The sequence below is a fragment of the Rhinopithecus roxellana genome, chromosome 13 (genome assembly GCF_007565055.1).
Source record: "Rhinopithecus roxellana isolate Shanxi Qingling chromosome 13, ASM756505v1, whole genome shotgun sequence".
Taxonomy (NCBI): Eukaryota; Metazoa; Chordata; class Mammalia; order Primates; family Cercopithecidae; genus Rhinopithecus; species Rhinopithecus roxellana.
Window position 1 is genome coordinate 1479667 of NC_044561.1, and position 24575 is coordinate 1504241.

At 52.3% G+C, this 24575-nt stretch overlaps 1 protein-coding gene across 1 annotated transcript in view; it reads right to left on the minus strand.

Moving 5' to 3' along the window:
- The window catches only part of CACNA1I (calcium voltage-gated channel subunit alpha1 I), a 119292-nt gene that overhangs the window by 62354 nt on the left and 32363 nt on the right, over window positions 1-24575 (minus strand). Inside the window, 1 exon segment of the mRNA XM_030914993.1 lies at window positions 6980-7077. Within this exon segment, the coding sequence (XP_030770853.1) occupies window positions 6980-7077 (98 nt within the window).

Consider the following 24575-nt stretch of genomic DNA (forward strand, 5'->3'; position numbering starts at 1 on the left):
ATTTGGCACTTCTTTCCTCCCTCCCCAACCACCTCTCTGCTGTCTTCTTCTCTTTATCCATCAGAGGCTGAGTGGCCTGAGGACCTGCAGGGGTGGAGTGGAGAAACACGTATTTTATACGATTCTGTAAGTAGCACCATGATGTCCATGTCCCCTGCTCATCCTGGACAAAGTTAAGAGCCACACTTCTGATCCAGTTTCTCCTCCTGCCTTGTTTGTACAAGTAGGGAAACTGAGGCCCAGAGATGCCAAGGGACTTCTCAGGTCACACAGCAGGCAATATGGCAGAGCTAAGACCAGAACTTTTATTCCCTGACCCCACACTTGCATCTTCCTGGTTGTTCGTGCTGGAGCTTTGCAGACTTCGCTGTATTTTTAAACTGCAGGCAACCAGCCCACTCCTCACAGCTTTGTAATTAATAACCCATCGCTCGACTGTGCCCATCACCAGCTCTCTAGCTTGCCCTCTAGTGACGAGACTGAAAGCTACGGGCTACTGTTGAAAAGACTGTGTCCCGGCAGCATGGCGGCTCATGCTTGTAATCCCAGCACTTTGGGAGGCCAAGACGGGTAGATCACAAGGTCAGGGGCTGGAGACCAGCCTGGCCAACACAGTGAAACCCCGTCTCTACTAAAAATACGAAAATAGCTGGATGTGGTGGTGAGCACCTGTAATCCTGGCTACTCGGGAGACTGAGGCAGGAGAATCTCTTGAACCGGGAGGCGGAGGTTGCAGTGAGCCAAGATTGCACCACTGCACTCCAGCCTGGGTGACAGAGCTAGATGCCATCTCAAAAAAAAAAAAAAAAGTATGTATCCCAGGGCAGAAGCAGCTCAAACCATAAGTAGGAGGAATGTCCGCAGGAAAATCATATTCAAAAAGAAAAGAAAATAATAAAATAGGCGATCTATGAAATCTCTCTAGGAAGCACTTCTAAGAGCCCGATCCACCCCTTCCCCACCTCAAGTCACTCACTCCCTGGTGGCTCTGGGCAGAGGAGCCAGCACCTAAGGACAAAGCTGTGTGTCCTGTGAAATGAGGGTTAGACCAACGGACTTTCAGCCCCACGTGCTTCAACAGCCTGGGGCTCCTGTAGAATCAATGGCCTGTGAGGATCGCAGGGCCCTTCCAGGGGAACACCAGGTGCTGGAGGGCCAGCGCTCCCAGTAACTCACCAGTGCTGGTTCTGGGAGACTTTTCAGGCTGTGGCTGAGAGGCGAAATCAGGCTCAGCGGCCGGAAGCAGACACTCCCCCAACTCGGCGCTCCTTGCTCCTGCTAGCGGTGGCCACTAGCAGGAGGAGACCCTCAGGAAAGGCTCGGAGCCCACTCGGGGCTCCCTCTGTAATTGGAGCGCACGGGGATGTTGGGCACAGGGTCAATCCCTGCCTTCCCCAGAGGCCAGGCAGGCTGGTGCTGGGGACCAGGAGTGTCCTCCACCTCCGGGGAGCAGCTTAATGAACTCCCCACACAGCAGGAGAGGAACCAGGAGGAGCAAAGAGGACCGAGAGGGAGAGGCACAGGGGCCCACACACATGTGCAAGGCACACACACGCTCTTCACACACATGCACCCTCACAGGGACACACATGCTCTCTACACACACAGACACACACACACACTTCACACACATACACCCTCACAGCCGCGCACACACACACACTCTTCAGACACACACCCTCATAGGCACACACATGCTCTCTACACACACAGGCAAACACATGCTCTTCATACACACACCCTCACAGACACACACACTCTTCACACACACACGCACTCACAAACACACCCTCGCAGGCACACACAGGCACACACACGCTCTTCACACACGCTTTCACAGACACACACACATGCTGTCTACACACACGGGCGCACACACACTCTTCACACACTCACCCTCACAAACACAAAGGCACACACACTTTTCACACACAAAAACCCTCACAGACACAATCTAACAGGCACACACAGGAACCCACACACATTCACAGATATATACACACACACCCTTCACACACAGACACGCACACACCCTCGCAGGCACACATACTCTTCACACGCACACACACACATGCTCATAGGTATACACCACAGGCACACACACTCTTCACACACACACCCTCTTGCATACCCTTTCACAGGCACACAGCACACACAATGACACACATGTGCACAGGCACGCACACATCCTGACAGGCATACCCCTTTATGGACACACACAAGCTCAGAGGCACACACACACTCTTGACACATACACACCCTTTCATAGACATACACACCCTCACAGGCACACACACAATCTTTACACATACACACCCTTTCATAGGCATACACACCCTCACAGGCACACACCCTCACAGGCACACACACACTTCACACACACACCCTCACAGGCACACACACACCCTCACAGGCACACACACATTTCACACACACACCCTCACAGGCAATGGACGCACACATGCTCAAAGGCACACACACTCTTGACACATACCCTTTCACAGACATACACACCCTCACAAGCACACACATTCACGGACACACACCCCCACAGGCACACACAGGCTCATAGACACTTACATGTTCACAGGCACACATACTTTCATACCACACACACCCTCACAGTCACACACCGCTCACAGGCATATCCCCTCGCAGCACACATACACACACACACACAGGCACACACAAACAGGCACACACCCCCAGCACACACACACAAGCACACACATGCTCAGGCATGAACATATTCATAGGCATACACACACACCCTCACAGGCAGACACACAGCACACACCCTCACAGCACAGACACCTTCACAGGCACTCTCACATGTACACACTCTCACATGTGCCCATTCACGTGTGCAGGCCTTCACATATGCTCACATGTGCACACACATCCTCAGATGCACACACTGTCAGACGCAAACACACTCTCCCATGTACTTACATGTGCCCACACACCTCAAAGGCACATACCCGTGCACACCCTTCCTTGAACATACACACTTGTGCACACGCATGTCCTCACACATGTTCTCTGGTGGACACACCCTCACACCCACACACACCCTCACACAGATGTAGAGAAGCCCACCTGGCAAGAGCGAGGCCTCTGCCCCGTGTCCCATCCCATGCCCCTGAGCCCGCCTCCAGCCTCAGCGGTCCCAGCACAGTGTGCTGTCCCCTGCTGGGCAGACCCTAGACCTGACAGGAGGTTCAGATCAAGATCACGCACAAACATCCCTCGTGCGCGACCCCCTGCAATGTGCACACACCTCTAAAATGTGACTGTGCCTGTGGGCTCCGTGACCTGGAGTGTGACCGTGGCCCCATGGCAGCTGCCTGCTGAGGGCATCCCCTGCCCTCCCCAGGACAGAAACAGGCAGCACTGTGGGTGGGACCCAGGAGCGACATGGCCCCCTGTGCTGCCCCCTGAAAGCCGAGGTCCCTCCCGCCCACCCAGCTGCCCACACCAGACACTCAAGGAGGACCTAGACTGGGCTCAGCAGTACCTCTCCCATCCATTTGCTGCTCTGCCTCCTGCCTGCCCCTGCCCAGTACCGGTCATTAGCTCACACTGTTCCAGGAGCAGTCCCTTGTCCAGCTCACCCGCACTGCCTGCCCGCACTCTGGTCAGGGGTGTTTCTAAAGCAACCACTTGCTAACCTCTTCCCACGCTCCCACTGCCCTCAGGCACATGGTCCATGCCCAGGCCCTGTCCTCTCCAGCCTCATGCCCCACCCCTTGGTCCACCCAGCTCACAACCCCCAGCTCCCGCAGCTCCCTCCCCAAGCCCTTTGCACTCCCTGACCTCCACGCAACTGCCACCCAGCCCTCCCCCTCCACCCACTCAATCCCCATCCTCCCCTGGGTCTCAGCTCAAACATCCCCTTCTCTGGGAGGCCTCCTGACACCAGCCCCATTCTCCCTGCCTCCTCATGCCTGGCACAGGAGCATGTACAGCTCTGTGGTCCTGGCACAGCACACAGCTCAGTACACCTGCTGACTGTGTCCATTTCACACGTCTCTTTGGAGCACCTTCTGTTCGCCAGGCAGAGTTCTGGGTGCTGAGTATACGGAGGCCACCTTTTGGCTCATTTCCCAGTAAAGGCAGGCGGGGCACGTGGGAGAAAATCACACACTGTTGGGGAAGGTGTGCTGGTTTGGTTTGGTCCTTCCTGAACTGCTGTTTGGTTACACTGGATTGCTGTGTGACCCTGGACTGGCCACGACCCTCTCTGGGCCTCAGTTTCCTCATTTGTTAAATGTAGGAAAGATGGTTTTGAACTCGGTGATCTTCAAGAAGCCCTCTGGGATTGGAGGGGATGAGAAAGACAGAGAGAAGCTGGCCCTAAAATGGTCTCTCTGCATGTCACCTCCCCGCCCCCAAGGGGGTCTCCCCAGGGCAGTGGGAAGGGGCCGGACTGGTAGAGCTGAACTGCCCTTCCCACTACCGCACAGCTTTGGTTCCCACTACTCACTCGCCCTACCTCGCCTCCCAACCCTTCCCAAGGACCCTCACAGTAGCACTCAGGACCCCCAGCGTTTCCTATCATATTGTGACCTTGAGACCCCAGCCCCCAGGGCCCCCTCTGTGCCCTACCCAACCCAAGCCAGTCCCTCTCAGAACAAAGCAGGATTGGGCCACCCTCCAGGCTCAGACAGCTCTGCCACCCTCCTGGTCACCTTGCTCCACAGATATCCTGAAGCATGTGGCCTCTCCTGCCTCGCCAGGCATGCCCAGACTGACCGATGCATTCTGCAAGCCCAGGGTCAGGCCAGCCCCACAGGGTACTCAGGATTGATGGACCACAGAGGTTGGCTGGGTGGGGTGGATGACAGAGCCCCAAGGCCCCAGGGCTAGGAATTAGGGAAATGGTGATAGTACTGTCTGTGGAGGAGGAGCAGGTGCCAGGAGACCTGCACTGTTTGGCAGATGGGGAAACAGAAGCTTAGGCAGGGAAGAGAAGCAAGGGGTCAGACAGAGCCAGGAAATAAGCTGGGCTGAGGACAGACAGAACTCTGTTCAGATTCCAGCCCTGCTGCTGAATTGCTGTTTGACTTTATGTGAGCCACTTTTTACTTCTCTGAGCCTCCCACAGGTTGTTGAGCCATCAGATGTCAAGTTCCTGGACCACAGGAAGTGGGTAGATGCCTATAAAAGCCCCATGCAGCCAGGCGGGGCGGCTCACGCCTGTAATCCCAGCACTTTGGGAAGCCAATGTGGGTGGATCACCTGAGGTTAGGAGTTCAAGACCAGCCTGACCAATATGGTGAAACCCCATTTCTACTAAAAATACAAAAATTAGCCAGGGTTGGTGGCACGTGCCTGTAGTCCCAGCTACTCTAGAGGGTGAGACAGGAGGAGAATTGCTTGAACCCAGGAGGTGGAGGTTTCAGTGAGCCAAGATCGTGCCACTGGACTCCAGCCTGGGCGACAGAGCTAGACTCCGTCTCAAAAAAAAAAAAAAAAAAAACAAACCCCAAACCCGGGAAGGCAGGTAGGGCCCTCATCCTCTCCTTCCCCAATCTCCACCCCATCCCTAAAAGAGAGCAGTAAGGAGTCAGAAGACCTAACTGGCTCCAGCCTTTGCTACTCACTGGCAGTACATCCCTGGGCAGGTAACCTCGTCTCCAAGTCTTAGTTTTTTCATCTGTAAAATGGGAACAGCTCACCTCCCTCAGAGTGCCTGTAAGGCTCAAAACAGGCCATGGACATGAAAATTCTGTAAGGCTGGGCAGATGTCAGGGCTTATGGTTGCAAGATAACCTCTCTTAATACTAGGTGGGTGGGTAAATGGATGGATGGACAGGTGGATGGGTGGATGAATGGATGGACAGGTGGATGTCTGGCTGACGGTACAGATGGATGAATGGACAAATGGGAAGATGGCTAGAAGGATGAGCAGATGGATGGACGGATGGACAGGTGGATGGGTGGACAGGTAGATGGATGGACAGGTGGGTGAATGGATGGATGAGTTGATGGATGGATGAGTGGGTGGATGGGTGGGTGGGTGGATGGTTGGATGGGTGATGGATGGATGGGTGGATGGATGGACAGGTGGATGGGTGGACAGGTAGATGGGTGGACAGGTGGATGGGTGGATGGATGAGTGGACAGATGGGTGGATGGGTGGGTGGGTGGATGGATGGATGGGTGGAAAGACATGTGGATGGGTGGACAGATAGATGGATGGACAGATGGGTGGGTAGACAGATGGGTGGGTGGGTGGGTGGATGGATGGATGGATGGATGGATGGATGGATGGACATGTGGATGGGTGGACAGATAGATGGATGGACAGATGGGTGGGTGGATGGATGAGTGGATGGATGGGTGGGTGGATGGGTGGGTGGGTGGATGGACAGACATGTGGATGGGTGGACAGATAGATGGATGGACAGATGGGTGGGTAGACAGATGGGTGGGTGGATGGATGGATGGATGGACAGGTGGATAGGTGGACAGGTGGATGGATGAACAGGTGACTAGGCATATGGGTGAGTAGGTACATGGATCTGTGGTGGGTGAGTGACAGAGCTCAAGTTCTAAGTCAGTCAGCACAAGTGAGGGAGTCAGGTTTCACTGCCCCAGTGAAATGCTCTATGATGTCCTCCTTCAAACTAAGCAGCTTCTTTTCCTACGGGTGCTCGCCTTGACATCCTATGAAGACCACTCCCCCATAAACCCTTTGTTCCTGAAAAGCCAGACTCCCCAGCATGCTCTCCAGGCTCTCCTGGGACTCAGAGGCATCGGGGCCACCTGCCAGTATCTTCAGGTCCATGAGCTCCATGGGAGCAGGGCACATCTGTCCAGACACCGCAGGATCCCTGCGCCCACCCAGGCCCTGGTCAGTCTTCTCCTAGTGAATGAAGCAGGGTGGGGGATGGGCACTGCCTAGGCAGACCAGGGATGGGTTGGCCAGGGATGGATCAGCCAGGAATGTGTGGACAGAGTGGGGCTGACTCACTGGGTACGCGGTTGATGGCTTTGAGGGGCCTCAGGACGCGTACAGTGCGGATGGCCGACAGGTTGATGTTCTGAAGGTCCAGGGAGTACTCGACCATCCTGCAGAGAAAGGGGAAAGAGTGAGAGATGGTGCTGGAGGCCAGCTGGGGTCAGGGCCTGGGCCACAGCATTCTCCAGCCACCTGCACACAGCTGCCCAGACAGGGCAAGTAAAGACAGCGGTCGGATCTCCAGCTACATCCGGCCAACGTGTGGCCTGGGGTTGCTTCTGTGGCCCTTGTCTCTCCCTCTGTAAATGGCGCTGGTGACAGATGTGGGCAGGGGCTCAGGGCGTGAAGGGAGCACAGACGTTGGGCCCCTGCTGTGTGCCTAGCACTGTGCCAGGTGGCTCCTGCCCTTCAGGCCCATCCTCCTGGCCCGTGGCCCATGTCAGCCCCAGTTTCCAGAGCAGCCTCTGAAAGCGGAAGGAACATCTCCTGCACCAAACAGCTCCATGCCCCACAGTCCTTCCATGCTCAACCAGCCCTGCAGCTCTTTGGAGGCAGTTTGCCTCCTCCAGGAAGTCTTCCCAGATCTCCCGCAAGAGGCAGACCTCTGACGTCCCTTCATGGTGGAAGCACAGCAAACCTCAGTTGCAGGGCACTGGGAGATGGGTCTGGCCTGCATTCCCAGGATCACCCCCCTGCCCCCATCACCAGACCCTTCCCCCAGCACCTCCCACCCCAGGACTTCAGCGCTGCTGCCAGCTCCACCTGTCACCACCCATGTCACCACTGTCAGTAGGAAATGAAGGCTTTTCCTACACGCTGCACAAACCTGTCCGACTGTTGTGAAGCCGCCACCCCCTCCCGCTGCTTGAAGAGTCATTGAGTGAAAGCTCCGTTCCCTGAAATGCCACCATCATCCATCCCCCACCCGCTGGAGCACAGACTCAGGCTCCTGCATGCGCGCGTGCACACACACCTCCACACCTGTGTGCACACACGCACGGTCACACACCTGCATACAGAGTCACATACACACACACAACCACACACCCAGTCACACACATGCACACACCTGCACACACACACGCACACCCACGGTCACACACTTGCACACAGTTACACACACGCACACAGCCACACACCTGCACGGTCACACACCTGCACACAGAGTCACACACATGCACACAACCACACACACACGCAATCACACACCCGCACACACAGACACACACCTCCACAGTCACACACGCATACAACCACACACCCACACACAGTCACACACCTCCACAGTCACACATGCACACGACACACCCACACATAGTCACACACCTCCACACAGAGTCACACACATGCATACAACCACATACACACACACAGTCACGTACACAGCCACACACCCGCACACAGTCACGCACCTCCACAGTCACACACATGCACACCACACACTTGCACACACATACACTTACACAGAGTCACACACATGCACACAACCACACACCCACACAAACACAAACATATGCACACAACTGCACACCTGCACACACACACACTCCCTTCTTGGACATCCTCATACATGCACCCTCCTACTCAAGCCCAAACGCAGATGAGGGGGAGTGACCCAAAAAAGTGACAGAGACCTAGAACTGGAGACAGAGACCTAGAGCTAGAGACAGAGACCTTGGGGACCTGAGGGGGAGGGAGGAAAGTGAGAGGGGGAGCTGGCAGAGAGAAGGGAGAGAGAAGGGGGGCAGGGGAAGGAGCAGGAGGAGGGAACAGAGGGTTGAGGGAGGGGCGGGGAGAGGAGGGGGTGCGGGGGGAGGCGGGCAGCAGCCAGGCAGAGAGGGTGAGGGCCGACGGTGACCTGGAAGGGGCAGCAAGGGAGCGGGACTGCATGAGGATTCTGCGCGTGGGTGAGCCCAACTGTCATTTTCACATTTTGTAGAAAGAGCTCTCCAGGCAGCCGGGAGACACGTGTGACGGAGGGGCTGCGGGGGTGGCACACACAGGCACATAAACAGGTGCTGGCACCCGCGGGGCCCAGGACTGCCGAGTCCCATCGCAGGCAGCCAGGACCAGCTCCAGCCAGCCCTCCCCACCATGCCACACCCCCACACAGACGCGGCCCCTCTTCCTCCTGCCTTGGTTTTCCAGATCCTGTGGGGGGCGGGGTGGGGGAGAGTCAGTCCCTAGGGAGAGCTGGGAACGCCCTCAGGCTCAGTTCATGCTTTGCTGGATGAGCTGGAGGTGGGGGCTCCCAGCCCACACCAGACTGAACCCACCCATGTGCTGCCTTCCCAGGGCCCAGAGGGCACACCTGCCCAGCTCTGGCAGGCACTCATCGAGGACTTGTTCCCATCCCCATGAAGCCTCGCCATGAAAATAAACAGATGCCTGCAAGATGGATGGGTAGACAGAAAAGCAAGGCTGTTTGAGGCCCTACTGGGTGCCCGGCACTGTTCTCTTTACCTGTGGGAACCCATTTCAATCTCCACTCATTTGAGCGTGGGCCCATTACTCTCTCCTGCCACAGCCTCTCTCCACTCCACCGCAGACCAGGGCAAGCCACATCCATGACTGCCTCATTGAGAGAGCCCTTGGAATGACCCCCCTGCTGGTCCCTAACTCCCATCCCCCACAGGGCCACCCAGCTCCACCTTCCCCGCCCAGTCTAGGACTGTTGACTCTCAGTTAAGTGAGGGCATCAACCATGGCCCCTGCTCCAGGATAGGCTGGGGGGTAAGAATGCCCCCGTGCACAATTCAGCCCCTTGATGACAAAGAGTGTTTTCTTTTTTTCTTTTTTTTTTTTTTTGAGACGGAGTTTCACTCTTGTTGCCCAGGCTGGAGTGCAGTGGCACTATCTCGGCTCACCACAACCTCCGCCTCCCGGGTTCAAGCGATTCTCCTGCCTCAGCCTCCTAAGTAGCTGGGATTACAGGCACGCACCACCATGCCCAGCTAATTTTGTATTTTTAGTAGAGATGGAGTTTCTCCATGTTGGTCAGGCTGGTCTCGAACTCCCAATCTCAGGTGATCCACCCGCTTTGGCCTCCCAAAGTGCTGGATTACAGGCACGAGCCACTGTGCCCAGCCGACAGAGTGTTTTCTTGCATTTTGTGTTTCTCTACAACAAGGGGTGGCAGGAAAAGACTGACCCCGGGGTCTTCAATGAGATATGAGTTGTGACTGGATGTCACAGGGGGGCCCACGATGACCCAGTTAGTAACTTTAGGATCTGAACACCTCCCAGACCCCAGCTTTGCCACAGGAGGCTGATCAGACACATGTGCTCTTGGCTACAGACTTGGGCAACCTCCCCGCCATCCGCCCCAATCTTGGAGGGGAACGGAAGCAGCCGCTGCCTGGCAGTGCATCTGAAGCTCCCAGACACTCTGAGCTGGTCCAAATAGGACAGACCCGGAGCAACACACTGGCCCATCCCCTTCCCCTCACCCTGTACCTGACCCTGTGGGTCTTCAGCACAGGAACACACCTTCAGTCTACGTCTGTGGCAAACATTCCCCAAATTCCCCCTGAGAACCCACCAGGTACAGCCCTCAGACCCCGGTGAAAAGTTCCCCCAAGAAAACGTTCCTGTAGAATCTGGTGTCAAGATCTTAGCTCTGAGCTTCCTGGCAACCAAGTCAAAAAAGGAAATATGATGTTACTGAGTTCTTAGCAGCATGAAAGGTCTTGACACTGTAGATCCTTCCAGGGAATCCATTTCCTTAAACATTTCTACTGGGTCCTAACTCTTACTTCTCCACTTCATGAACCATTTGGGGGTATTCTGCGGTGGTTGCATCTCCTGTCTGGGGGAATGAGACAGCGTATAAATGCATTCAGTGAGGAAGAAACATAGGTGCACAGTGAAGAATTGAGTAGTTCTCATTCTTCTCTGAGCAGAAGAGGTTAGAGAGGAGGACACCGGACAAGGATGGAGAGAGAGGAGGGAAGAGGGAAGAGCACTTATTTGGGAGGGAGGAACTGTGGGTTTAAGTCTCTGTCCCGGGAACCTCGCTGTCTTGACAATGACTCCATGCACCAATCGGCCCAACCTGGGACAGCCTGCTGACAGTTCCACCCTCCCTGTCTTAGCCCAGATCACCAGCCCTCTGTCCCTACAGTGGCACAAGCCTCCCAATTGCCCTCCTGACCCCTGCTTCCTCCCCTACGTCCCTTACTCAGTCAGCAGAAATCTCCTAAACTCAGATCTAGCTGTGTCACTCCCACTTAAAACCCTCAGTGACTCCCCATTGCCTTCAGAACAAAGAGACCTTCAAGGCCCTCCGTAATCTGGCCTCAGTCCATCTCCCCTGAGTCTCTGCTCATCCTAGGTGCCGAGTTAGGCACGAGCACCATGTCTCAATTTTTGCTGAGGCCACCTGGGATGGTAGAAGCTATCTCCCTCCCCTTCTCCTCTTTCCACCCCAGTGACAGCCAAGACAGCTGGGACTTCCTGCCCACATTCCAAAAAGAGAAGGTAAGGAAGGGCCGCCCTGTGGGCTGACTCCCCTCAGGCCCCAAATAAGACATCGCTTACGGGGGTGAGAAATTAATTCCTAATTACACAGTTACTTTATCACGCAACTTCAGTGCTAAAAGTCTAAAAAAGAAATCAACAAAACCTCCCCACTACCTCCTGCCAGCTCCTAAGCGCTTAATTAGGTAAGCAATGTTGCTTTAAAGAGAGTACTTCCATCCTGAAGTCTCCCCAGGAGGAGGTGGCTGTCTTCTGGGGAGAGGGGCTCCAGTGTGGCCAGGCTGGTGGAGGGACCGTGCCAAGGAGTGTAGGGAGGGCGGACATCATTTCTTCCCAGCACCTTCTACTTCGACCTTATTCCTTGAAGAGCCTCCCTCCCCAGCTCCTGGCTCCTAGCAGAGGTCCAGAGACCCAGGCCTGGTCCACCAGAGGATCCCATGCCCCCAGCCGGGCCACCATGGTTGGTTCAGGATAGGCATGTGATCTCTGGTGGACCACGAAGGCAGCCCAGCCCACGAGCGAGGACTGCAGGGAAGAGGTCCTCTCCCTGACTGAGCCACAGCCTGCAAATGCGGAGGCCACCGTGGCTCCGTGGTGGCCTGAGAATTTTGCCAACATAAAGGAAGAGTGAAGCAAGAGCTGGAGAGAGGCAGGCTCCTGACCGCATGCTTGGAGGCCCTCCCTCCAGCTGAGCCCAGATCCCTTACCTACCCTCTGCTCTCCCCGGTTATTTGAACCAGTGTCTTCCTTTTGGGTTCTAGGTCCTGCTTGTACTGTTTCTGTCAACTGGAACTCAGGGTCCTGGTTGGTTTAGAAAGGTTATCTGAGCACTCACTACCTGCCACGAGCTTCATGCCACTTCCATCAAGTACTCCTCTCTCAGTTGGATTACGGCACCCACTGTAGATGAGGAAACTGAGACAGAAGGGGCCCATGTCAGGCCAGGCATGGTGACTCATGCCTGTAATCTCAGTACTTTGCAAGGCCGAGGCAGGTGGATTGCCTGAAGTCAGGAGTTCAAGACCAGCCTGGCTAACACGGCAAAACCCTGTCTCTACTAAAAATATTAAAAAAAAAAATTAGCTGGGCATGGTAGCGCATGCCTATGTAATCCCAGCTACTCAAGAGGCTAAGGCAGGAAAATCACTTGAACTCAGGAGGCAGAGATTGCAGTGAACTGAGATTGCGCCACTGCACTCCAGCCTGGGCTATAAGAACAAAACTCCGTCTCAAAAAAGAAGGGATTCATGTCCCACAGTCAGGTACCAAGGGACCCAGGAGCTCTGTGTGACCTGCCCCCTCTCCCACTGCATCAGTCACCAGCAAGGCCAGAGCAGGCCAGTGTCTCCGGCTCAGGAGCATGACCCTCTGCTGACCAGGTGGGCGGAAGGCACAATGCCCACCACAGCACTAGGACCAGGGCCAGCATCCTCCAGGGCAGTGCCACCCGATGGTCAGAGTACAGAGCTGGGTTCCAATGCCAGCTTGCTGCTTGTGCACCATGTGACTTTGGGCAAGTCACTGACCTGAAACGTGTTCATATACAGATCTAGTGCTCAAGGAACAGCCAAGAAATGTGAGCTATTATTGTATCGCAGCCTCAACTGTTACCTCAGTTCACACGCGCCCACGAATCACATGAGGCCCTCTCCAGACCCCACCCACAGGCAGAGATGAGCTCTTCTGCCTGGTGTCCCACTGATCCTCGATGAGGGCACCTCTGGGCGCCTGTCCCTGTTCCTCAGAGCAGGGGCTGACTCAGAGCCCCCGCTGGGTCCCCAGTGCCCAGCCCAGGTTCTGACTTAGAGGTGGATTCCCTGTGCGAGCTTGTCAAACAAATAATTTGAGGGACAAGATCAGAAAAAAAGAAAAAGAAAAAGAAAAAAGAAAAAAAAAAAAAAGCTTGGAGCTGACAAGAAGCCACAAGAAATGACTGAGGTTTAACATCTTTCCAGGAAATACCCCGCCCAGGGGATGATTTCTGTGTGCGGCTGATAAAAATAGGGTGTTTCCTCAATCTTCACAAGGGGCCCACGGGGGCTTTCTTAAAATGTGATTTAAGATGTAGCTAATGGAAGGGAAGCTGAGATGCTGGAAATCACAGATCATCTGTCAGGAGGCAGCTCTGTGATGACTCAGGCTTGTGTTGGTTGATAACTAGACCACCAGCCATTGCCAATATCCGGGACCCAGCACACAGTAGGTGTTCTGTGGAGAGAGGGAGGGAAGTGGGGAGAGGAGGAAGGAAATAATGGAGAGGATTTGGGGGTAATAACATTAACCCTTGACTGTGGCCAGCACCTCATGATTTATGGGTCCTTTCACCCATTGCTATGGTCTGAATATTTATATCCACCTAAAATTCATATATTGAAATTCTATTCCCCAAGGTGATGGTATTAGGGCCTTTGGGGAGGTGATTAGATCATGAAGGCAGAGCCCTCAAGAATGAGATGAGCACCTTTTTATTTTATTTTATATACAATTTTTTTTTTTTTTTTTTTTGAGATGGAGTCTCACTCTGTCGCCCAGGCTGGAGCGCAGTGGTGCAATCTTGGCTCACTGCAACCTCTGCCACCGGGTTCAAGCAATTCTCCTGTCTCAGCCTCTCGAGTAGCTGGGATTACAGGCGTCTGCCACCACACCCAGCTAATTTTTTGTAGTTTTTAGTAGAGACGGGGTTTTGGCCAGGCTGGTCTTGAACTCCTGACCTTGTGATCCACCCACGTTAGCCTCCCAAAGTGCTGAGATTACAGGTGTGAGCTACTGCACCGGGCAGCACCTTTTTAAAATAGGCAAAAGGAAACTCATCCGCCCCTTCATGTGAGGACTGAAGTGAGGACTCAGTGAAAAGACTCATCTATGAGGAAGTGGCCCCCACCAGACATCGAATCTGCCAGCACCTTGATCTTGGACTTCCCAACCCCCAGAACTGTGAGAACTAGATTTCTGTTGTTTATGAGCCACCCGGTTTATGGTATTTTGCCGGAGCACCCCAAACAGACTAAGACACCTGTCTTAGTCCGTTTTTTGCTGCTGTGACAGAAGTAGAAAGACTGGATGATTTATTTTTTAAAAATAAATTAATTCGGTTTATGATTCTGGAGGTTGGGAAGTCCAACATCAAGGAGCCGCATCTGGCGAGGGCTTTCTTGCTGTGTCATCGCATGGCAGAAGGGTAAGAAAGTGTGTGTGAGAGAGGCCAGGGGCCAAACTCATCCGTATCAGGAACCCACTCCCACAATAACCATCCCACTCCCACAATAATGGCATTAATGCATCCACAAGGGGTGAGTCCTCATGACCTGGCCACTTCTTAAAGGTCCTACCTCTCAACTCTGTTGCACTTAGGATTAGGTTGCCAACACATGAACTATGGGAGACACATTCAGACCACAGCAACACCCATAGTTCCTTACACAAACCTATGAGGCCAAAGAACAGAGGTGATTAAGCCCACTTGACTGATGCTCTGAAAGCAACTCAGGCCAAGCTCAGAGTACAAGAGGGATTTAGGGGAAGAATGCTGGGTTGGCCACAAAGTTGAAGGATGGGCTGCAAAGATAGAACCCAGGCAGGTGGGAACCAGGGCAACTCCAGGAACCTCAGTGGCAGAAGACCTGGACCTTCTCTCTCCAAGCCTCCATTCAGGTGACTTTACTCCAGTGGTTTATCTCTGGGTAGAGTTGCCAGATAAATAGAAGCTTCCCAGTTAAATCTGAGCTTCAGATAAACAATGAATAATTTTAGTATATGCCTCATGATGTCTGCCTCCCGTGAAACTTAGCTCCATTACTCCAGAGTAGTCTTGGCAGCATGCAGGTGGGAACGGCTGCTGGGAACCAGAGAGTGGGCTCTGTGTGGGGCAGAGATGCTTTCAGCTCTACCAGAGCCTGGGGGAAACATTCTTCTCAGGGGACTCACCTCACTGCTTTCTGAGGGCTAGTGAGGCTTCCAAGTCCTCAGAGGCAAATCAACTGCTTACATTTCAGCCTCTGGAAAGGTACAACTCCTTCATGTCATGGGTGAGCACGAGGCCTGGGGCCAGCCAGACCTGAGCAATCCCAGATCTGATCCACAAAGGCTGGGCGTGTCCTGAGGCAGGCTACCAATCTTTCTGAGACGCCATTTTCTTATCTGCAAAGTGGGGTTAACAATACTAATTTCTGGGGATTGTGAGGATGTAACACCATCATGGGTGTAAGCCCAGATCAGTCAGTTAATGATAGTTCACGGTAGGCCACCTAAACGGCTTGGTTGCCACCAGCCAGGGTGCCCTTGTAAACTCCAAGAGTAACAAGACCTGGCCTGGGGTCCTCCCTGTCCAGCACCCCTTTCCAGCCTCCCCACCCCCAGCCATGTGGTAGGGGCAGCGCTGACACATCCTGCCAGGGGTGGGCCTTCACCTCTGTCTGGCCTATAGGAGCTCTGCCCACCCCTCCCTCAGTGATTGGCTTAGGGATGAGCACGTGCCCCACGCCAGCCAATCCAAGCCAAAGAGGCTCAGTTTCGGTACTGGTTGGAACTGCTGGGAAAGAAAAGGTGTCTCTGAACTGGAGAGAGTCTGCTCTGAGACCCCAGCTGCGAGCCCCAAGCTGCCTGCCACCACCCGGCCACCGAGAGAGCTCCAGGGATGGAAGTCAGCACAGACTAGCAGAGCTGTGGGATGGGAGCACATACCATCTAGAGACATCTTTCAGGATTCTAGAGCAAGCGAGCCCTGAAGCTGGAGACCCCTTGGCTTTTCAGTAGAGGAGATGGTAGACTCCCTTAAACCAGGTTCAGAGTTTCCGTCCCATGTAACAGAGATAGTCCTTCCTGATTCATGATTGACTCATGTCAGGCACCTCAGCCCATGGCCAGAGAATCTCTGGTGACTTCCCCCAACATCACACATGGCAGCTACCATCCTGTTTCCATGGAAACGAGCCTCCACAGTGACCATCACCCTCTCTCCCACCCCATCCCATATGCAAATGAGAAAAACACACTAAGGTTCCCACTGGAACCTTCCCCAGTCCACGCCCACCCAACAGCAGCTCAGCTTAAAGAAAATGGCTGCAGATATCCTCTCCCCAGATCTTTAGTGCCTGGGTGCAACAGACAGGAAACAAACATGTAATGATGCCTCCACAGCTCTGGGGACTTCAGGATGACTAGCCTTGGCCCTGCCCTCAGAGCACCCAGTGCATCTGAGCATCCACAGCCGCAGGGCAGACAGACCTGTAAGTCCAGGATAGATCAGAGTGTACAATCAATGACAATACCAGAAGGGTGCCCTGGGCTTCAAGACATTCGGAGGGCTTCCCGTACCCACCAATAGTGCACACAGAGCTGTGCAGGAAGGCCAGCTCCAAAGGCATCCCAGTGGTCGCCTTCTGATCCCTATGACTACAGCCGGATCTGCTGGCAGGCGCTGGGCTCTGTGGAACTTGTATAGGTTGGTATTGACGTTAGAGATCTCAACAGAGCCCTGCCCCTGCCCAGCCAGTGCAGGCAGAGCTCCAGAAGCTCTGACCAGGGCTTGGAGACACGGTCGAGCCACAGCTTTGGCAGAGGGTGAGTGAAGAAACTAAGGCTTGAGGAATGTGGCTGACTCGGAGTGCCCCCACGATGTGCATTCTCTCTCTTTTGACCTTATCTGACCCCAGGGAACAACTCTTGTTTGATTTAGCCAAGTTTAATGCTTTGTGCTTTCCTAGCCTCGCTGCAGCTCAGGTGTCCATCAGACCCAGTTCTGACCAAATGCACTAGGGAAGGGAAGGATCCTGGAAAGAATATCTCATTTTCCTGACCCAAGTGGACATGTCCTGTCACTCTTCACCCTTCCTTCCTGTCTAATTCAGACATGACACCCACGGCTTCACCAGCTGCCTTGTGACCATGAAAGAAAGGCCTGGAAAATCACAAGGATGTCAGCCCCCACACTGCAGAACTATCACCAGTAACCAGAACCTTGTGTTATGTCAGAAAAAAAACATTATTCAGGATTCAGGATTTGCTTAAACCACTGTTGGTTGGGTTTTCTATTACTTGCAGCCAAATGCATCCCGGACAAATACACCCAGCAAGTCACACTGAACCAGGACTCAATCCTAGCCGGTGGAGCTAACCTTCCTGAGTTCAACTCCTGACTCTGCCCCTTACCAGCCTGTGACCTCAGGCAAGTTACTTCCTGTCACTGCCTCATCTGTCTGACCACAGCCCTCACAGGGCTTGTCTGACCGTTCAACAAGATGATGCACAGTGTGAGCACTCAGCAGTCGGCGTCCTTATTTTTATCACACTCCTGGAGGAGGCATCAGAGAATTAAATTCTCTTTGCCTTTTAAAGTCCCACTGATGGGGTCACTTTGGACAAAAGGAACTCTCAGCCAGCAACCTCAGCAGGGACATACCTGCCTGATCTTTCTAGAAAGCCCTAGCCCAGAGCTGAGGAACAATTCTTAGTGGCTTTTTATTTCCCAAGAGCCTGTAAGAGTCCGGGTGGACAAGCCGTTCCCAGCATGCATTCCAGAGACCCTGTTTCCAGGGTACAATAAATACTTTTTTTGTCTTTTTTTTTTTTTTGGAGACAGGATCTCACTCTGTCACCCAGGCTGGAATGTAGTGGCACAATCTTGGCTCACTGTAACCTCCACCTCCCAGCCTCAAGTAATCCTCCCACCTCAGCCTCCTGAGTAGCTGGGACTATAGACACACCCCCTTTTTTTTTTTTTTTTTTTTTTTAAGCTGGGGTTTCACCATGTTGCCCAGGCTGATCTCAACCTTCTGAGCTCAAGCAATCCATTCACCTCGGCCTCCCAAAGTGCTGGAATTACAGGCAAGAGCCACTGCACTCAGCCCAGGATACAGTAAGTCCTAACCCAGCCTCTCCTTCTCACTCTCTAGCCAAAGTGCTAAGTTACTGATGTTACTGGTATCTTTATTAATACTATTAATGATCACAGAAATTCTTTTTTTTAAAAATGTTTTAAAGAGATGGGCTCTCGCTATGTTGCCCAGACTGATCTCGAACTCCTGGGCTCAAGAAATCCTCCCGCCTCAGCCTGCTGAGTAGCTGAAACAATTGGCACACACCACTGGATCAGGTGATCACAGACGTTCTTTTTTTTGAGACTGAGTCTCACTCTGTCACCCAGACTGGAGTACAGTGGTGCGATCTTAGCTCACTGCAACCTCTCCACCTCCCGGGTTCAAGCTATTCTCCCGCCACCCAAGTAGCTGGGACTACAGGTGCATGCCACTATGCCCGGCTAGTTTTTGAATTTGTATTTGTATTTCTTTCTTTTTTTTTTTTTTTTTTTTTTTGAGATGGAGTTTCACTCTCATTGCCCAGGCTGGAGTGCAGTGGTACGATCTGGGCTCATGGCAACCTCCGCCTCCTGGGTTCAAGCAGTTCTCCTGCCTCAGTCTCCCAAGTAGCTGGAATTACAGGTGTCCGCCACCATGCCCAGATAATTTTTTTGTATTTTTAGAAGAGACAGGTTTCACCATGTTGGTCTTGAACTCCTGACCTCAGGTGATCCACCTGCCTTGGTCTCCCAAAGTGCTGGGATTATAAGTGTGAGCCACCATGCCCGGACTAATTTTTGTATTTTTAGTAGAGATGGGGTTTCATCATGTTGGCCAGGCTGGTCTCAAACTCCTGACCTCAGGTGATCTGCCCCCCTCAACCTCCCAAAGTGCTGGGATTATAGGCATGAGCCACAGGGCCCAGCCAATCACAGAACTTCTTACATAGAGTTCCCACTGTTTTGTTCACAAAGCACTTCTACCTGTCATGAGAATTATTCAAATCCTGGACACAGATGCAGAGATGGAGCCCTCCCTATTTCTCTTCCCCTTCCTGTGGTTCCCAGACTGGGAATCATGACCTCTACCTTTCAGTGCTCCTGATTAGGGGCTGCTGTGACAGTCGAATGAGCTGTAGTTTCTCCATTGGTGGCCCACAGACCACATCAGGGCCACCTGGACGTTTGGTTAAAATGCAGATTTCTAGGCTCTGCCATGCCTGCTGGTAGTGGATCCCTGAGCTAAGGACCAGAAATCTGCATTTTAACACATGCCCCAGTGATCCTGCTGCTCCCTGAAGTTGGAGGAGCATTGAGAAGGGGTGAAAGGCTATGCATGTGTTTGGGGAGTGGGGTGGTTGCCCATTCCTGATCTGTGCACACCCCTCCCTCAGCTGTTCCATTCTCCACACAGTCAGAAGCTTTCCAAGTCTTTCAGATGTAAGGTGGCTCCTGTTCTATGTACTCATCCAAGTCAGGGCTCACATCAGCCATGTCCTTGGCAAGCCTCATTCTGGAGAGGTCCCAGCAGCCTCACCCTCTACCCCTGGCTCACCCCCAGGGACCAGACAGCAGATTTCTTGGGGAAGCTTTTAACAGAAGTGCCCAGGCCTCTCCCCACAGGTGTCAACGGCCATTTTGTTTCTGGCTGGGGGAGGAGACAGAATTACCACCATGATGCACCAAGGGAGATACATAGATAAAGAACATCTCAAGTTTAACAAGAATGTGATCGAATAGTTCATGACCTCCTAATGGACAGAGGCAGAAAAGTGTAACTTAAATGATAAGACAAAGAGTTGGGACTGGCCAGACACAGTGGCTCACACCTGTAATCCCAGCATTTTGGGAGGCCGAGGAGGGTGGATCACTTGAGGTCAGGAGTTCAAGACCAGCCTGGCCAACATGTTGAAACCCCATCTCTACTAAAAATACAAAACTTAGCCAGGCATGGTGGCGCATGCCTATAATCCCAGCTACTCGGGAGTCTGAGGCATGAGAATTGCTTGAACCTGGGAAGCTGAGGTTGCAGTGAGCCGAGATGATGCCACTGCACTCCAGCCTGGGCAATAGAGAGAGACCCTGTCTCGAAAAATAATAATAAATAAAAGAGTTGGGTTCAACCAAACACGAATAGAGATGATGACAGGGGCTTTGTCACACACTGGAAGAGTCTAGTGCGGTGCCACAGGACTCGCTGTCCTGAGCTGCGCGAGTACAGGAAGTGCATGGAATGGGCTGCTGCCTCAGGACTCCAAGAGGCCACGGTGAGATGAAATCAACAGCAATACGTGCAAAGTTTGTCACGTGGGTTTTAAAAATCACCGACTTAGTTCCAGGGTGGGAAAGACCTGGTTTGGAGAGTGAATGTGACCTGATGGCAAAAGGGAGCATGACCACTCCCCAGGTCACCGCAATCCCACACTTCACTGGGGCAAGAACAGCCCATTCGCTCTACCCCATAAGCCGTCATTGGGAGGGTGGGATCCTGTTCTCCCGCCAGGGACAGAGACAGTCTGAAGCAAGTCCAGCAGATGAGGGATGAACGCTGTCCTATGACAAACAGTGGAGGGCTAGGGACATTTCATCTGGAAGGGGAGACTTGAGGAGGACAGGAACTTCTGAAGGATGGCTGTGAGTTTGTCAGTGAGACCATCCCTGCAGCCTCTGGGCCTTTCCTGTGCAATCAAGCCCATGCCCCTTCTCTGGTCTCATCTCTTAGGACCCACCCCACAGAAACCCTGGGCTCCAGCATCCCCTGCCACTCACCCTTCCCTTTCTCATACGCCCCTTCGAGCCTCCCACATGCTTCCCCCTGCCTGAAACTCCCTTTCCCCCAGCTCTCTGCCTGACCAGCTCTTACCTATCCCAGGTCTGTCCCTCAGGGTGACATACAGAGACATCCCTCCCCCAATCAAAAGCAGGGCCCCATTCCATGACCTGATGGCCCTCTATACTTCTTGATGATAGCATGGATCCCAATTTAGACTTTAGCTGTGGTGATATGTTTTATTTCTGTTTTCCAAACTGAAAGTTCCATGAAATCACAGGGCATGTCTTGTTCATCTTCGTGCCCCCACTGCCCTGCCCAAGGTCTGGCATGTAGCAGATGCTCAATAAAGGTCGATTGAGTGAATGAATGAATGAATGAATGGTACCATCCGGTGGGAGCCACAGGAAGATCAGTTTCAGCTCCGTGAAAGAAAGCTTTCTAGTGCATTCGGATGTCCTAGTCTGAGACCAGCCGCCTGGTGAGGCACTGCGCTCCCTGCAGGGGCAGCCTGGGAACAGAGGCAGGCCCTGGTATCAGACACATCTGCCATAAGGGTTACACCAGATGTGGAGATGAAGGCCGTGACCTCTAAGGAATCTTCCAATTCGGAGGTGTATGTCTGCCTCCACAGCTTGAAGAAAGAGCCAGTAATTAATTTGTGGAAGGGGAGGTACAGGAAGGGAGGAAATAGGCTGGTTATTTGGGAAACAGAACATTTATAACACCATGCCTGGGTGGGACTGCAGGGGATGGGTGGGCGGCTCTGGGGACAGGTCTTGGGTGGGAGGGGAACTGGAGGGCTGGGCTCTGGAGCCAGGGTTGTGACTCCCCATCCTGTCCTCTCCACCCACGCCGTCCCTGGACACAAAGGACAGGAACGACCTTGAGCACGGGGTGGTCCTGTTCACCTGAGTTCCCAAATCCAGCATATAGCTGGACAGTGAGTGCTCATGACTCTAGCAAAAAAGTCAGCTGAGCATGGTGGCTCACACCTGTAATCCCAGCGTTTCGAGAGGCCAAGGTGGGAGGATCACTTGAACCCAGGAGGTCACATAGTGAGACCTTGTCTCTACAAAAAAATTAAAAAGTTAAAAAAAAAAAAAAAAGCCGGGCATGGGGTATATGCCCGTAGTCCCAGCTACTTGGGAGGCTGAAGTGGGAGGATCACCTGAGTCCAGGGAGGGCGAGGCTGCAGTAAGCTGTGATCGCACCACTGCACTCCAGCCTGGGTGACAGAATGAAACTGTCTCAAAAAAAGTCTCCTTTGCATCTATCCCCCAGCCAGGACCACCTACATCATTGTGGGACTTGGTGCAATGTGAAGATGCAGGGCCCCTTGTTCATAAATGATTAAGAATTTCAAAATAGTGACAGCAGAGTATGAACTCAAGCATGGGGCCCTGTGTGACTGCACACATTGCATGTCGGCCCCATGCCCAGCCCTCCCTGATCTCCCAAGAGTGCTGGCCTGCAGACCTCGCCTCATTCAGCCCCCATCTCGAGGGCCAAGAGAAGATGTCAAACTGAGAGCTCACCATGGAGCTGAAGCTAGGCAGCTCTTCACTCTGCTCAGCTTAGAGCCTCATCGTCTTTATTTATAAATACGAGCAGACAGGAAAGAATCACTAAGCAATACAGAATGCTTCAAGTCAAAAGGGCAGCGTGGGGGTGCCCATGGGAGTCAGACAGTGGAGCCAGCAGAACAAATGACTTCCCTGAAACAAGAGTTAGGAAAAATTATTCTAGAACTTGGAAATATGGCAAAGGGAAGGCACTATTTCTCACAATGTCATTCTGAAGCATAATTTAACAGGCCATTTAAAGATTATTTCATTATCCAGGGGGAATACACTTTTGTTTGATTCACAATTTCCTGTTCACTAAAGGTCTGGATGTTGTGAAATTACATTTTAACTTGTAGATTTTTATCTGGCAGATGTATGTGATTTCTGCCCAAAAGAAAACTCCAAAGGCTATGGTTTATTACCCTGTAGGTCATTAACCAGCTTTGACTCCAATCTCACTTTCTTCCTACATTATTTCTCCCATGTCTGTTTTCCTAATTCTGCTGATTATCATCTGCTGAGTTTCTACTCCTTAACGAGCTAGATAAATCTGTCATATATGTTCATTCTAAGATTTGTGTAAGAGTCACTTTTTTTTACCTTTCAGAAATTATACTTTGATACAGGGTTACTTCCAGAATCATGAAAAGACTTTGAAGAAGCCTAATTAGTATATAAGGAGAGTCAGGTGAATATTGTATTTATAAAACAAGAACAGGCATCCATAAAACAAGAACAGGCACAAGGTGCTCTGAAAAACAAGAAATCCAAAAACAAGAAGTGTTCCTGAGAATTAAAAAGACACTGAGGAAATGAATTATTCCATAGGGGCAGTGAATAGGAGAAAGGACATTGCTGAAAAGCCCACTTGTGATTCAGAAGCCCAAGTCAAAGATTTCTCTCATATTACAGACAAAATCTGTGAAAGAAAAGGGCAAAGCCATGCAGAAAAGATAGAGGATAGAATTATCTATATAACGTGAATTCCAGAAGGAGATAGCAGAGAATAATGGGCCATAGCCAAAGAAGAGATGGAAGAACCTTCTTCTGAGATGAAGGAAAGCATGAATCTTTTTTTTCTTTTTTTTTTTTTTTTAGACAGGGTCTCGCTTTGTTGAAGACTAGAGTGCAGTGGCACGACCACTGCTCACTGCAGCCTTGACCTCCTGGGCTCAAGGGATACTCCAGCCTCAACCTCCTGAGTAGCTGGGACTACAGGAGTGTACACCACACCCAGCTAATTTTTTACTTTTTGTAGAGATGGGGTCTCACTTATATTGCCCAGGCTGGTCTCAAACTCCTAGGCTCAAGGAATCCTCTTGCCTCGGCCTCTCAAAATGCTGGGATTACAGGGGTGAGCTACTGCACGTGGCCAAAAGCACCAGTCTTGAGTTCTCTAAGGTCCCACTTAGATCTGCCCTAGAGAAAGGTCTGATCCTGAAGGTAAAGAGAAAAGCCCACAAGCTTCTAGTCAGGAAAAAGAAGGTCATCTTCCAAGAAACAGGAACCAGACCTATAGTGGACTCACGTGCAATACTATAGTGTAGGTTTGAATGGCAGGATGTGTGCAAGGTTCTGACTCTAGAACATCACAAATAACTGTCCTCCACACTCAAAGATCAAAGGAATATATGTCTGGACAGGCAAGATTGAAAAATGACACTATCCAAACATCTTTTCTTTAAAAAAAAAAAAAAAAAAAAAAAAACTACTTAAGGATGTTCTCCAGCCAAACCAGAATAAGAATGAAAATGAAGAACATGATTAAGAGGAGGATACAGTGCTCAGGAAACCACAGGAAACCAGAGTAGCTTCCATTCAGGTCTAAGTGACTGTTGACAATGTGGTTGTAAAACTGAATACAGCGATTGAGAGAAGATGCTTAGAGGCCAGGTGTGGTGGCTCACACCTGTAATCCTAGCACTTTGGGAGGCTGAGGTGGGAGGACTGTTTGAATCCAGGAGTTCAAGACCAGCCTGGGCAACATAGTGAGACCCT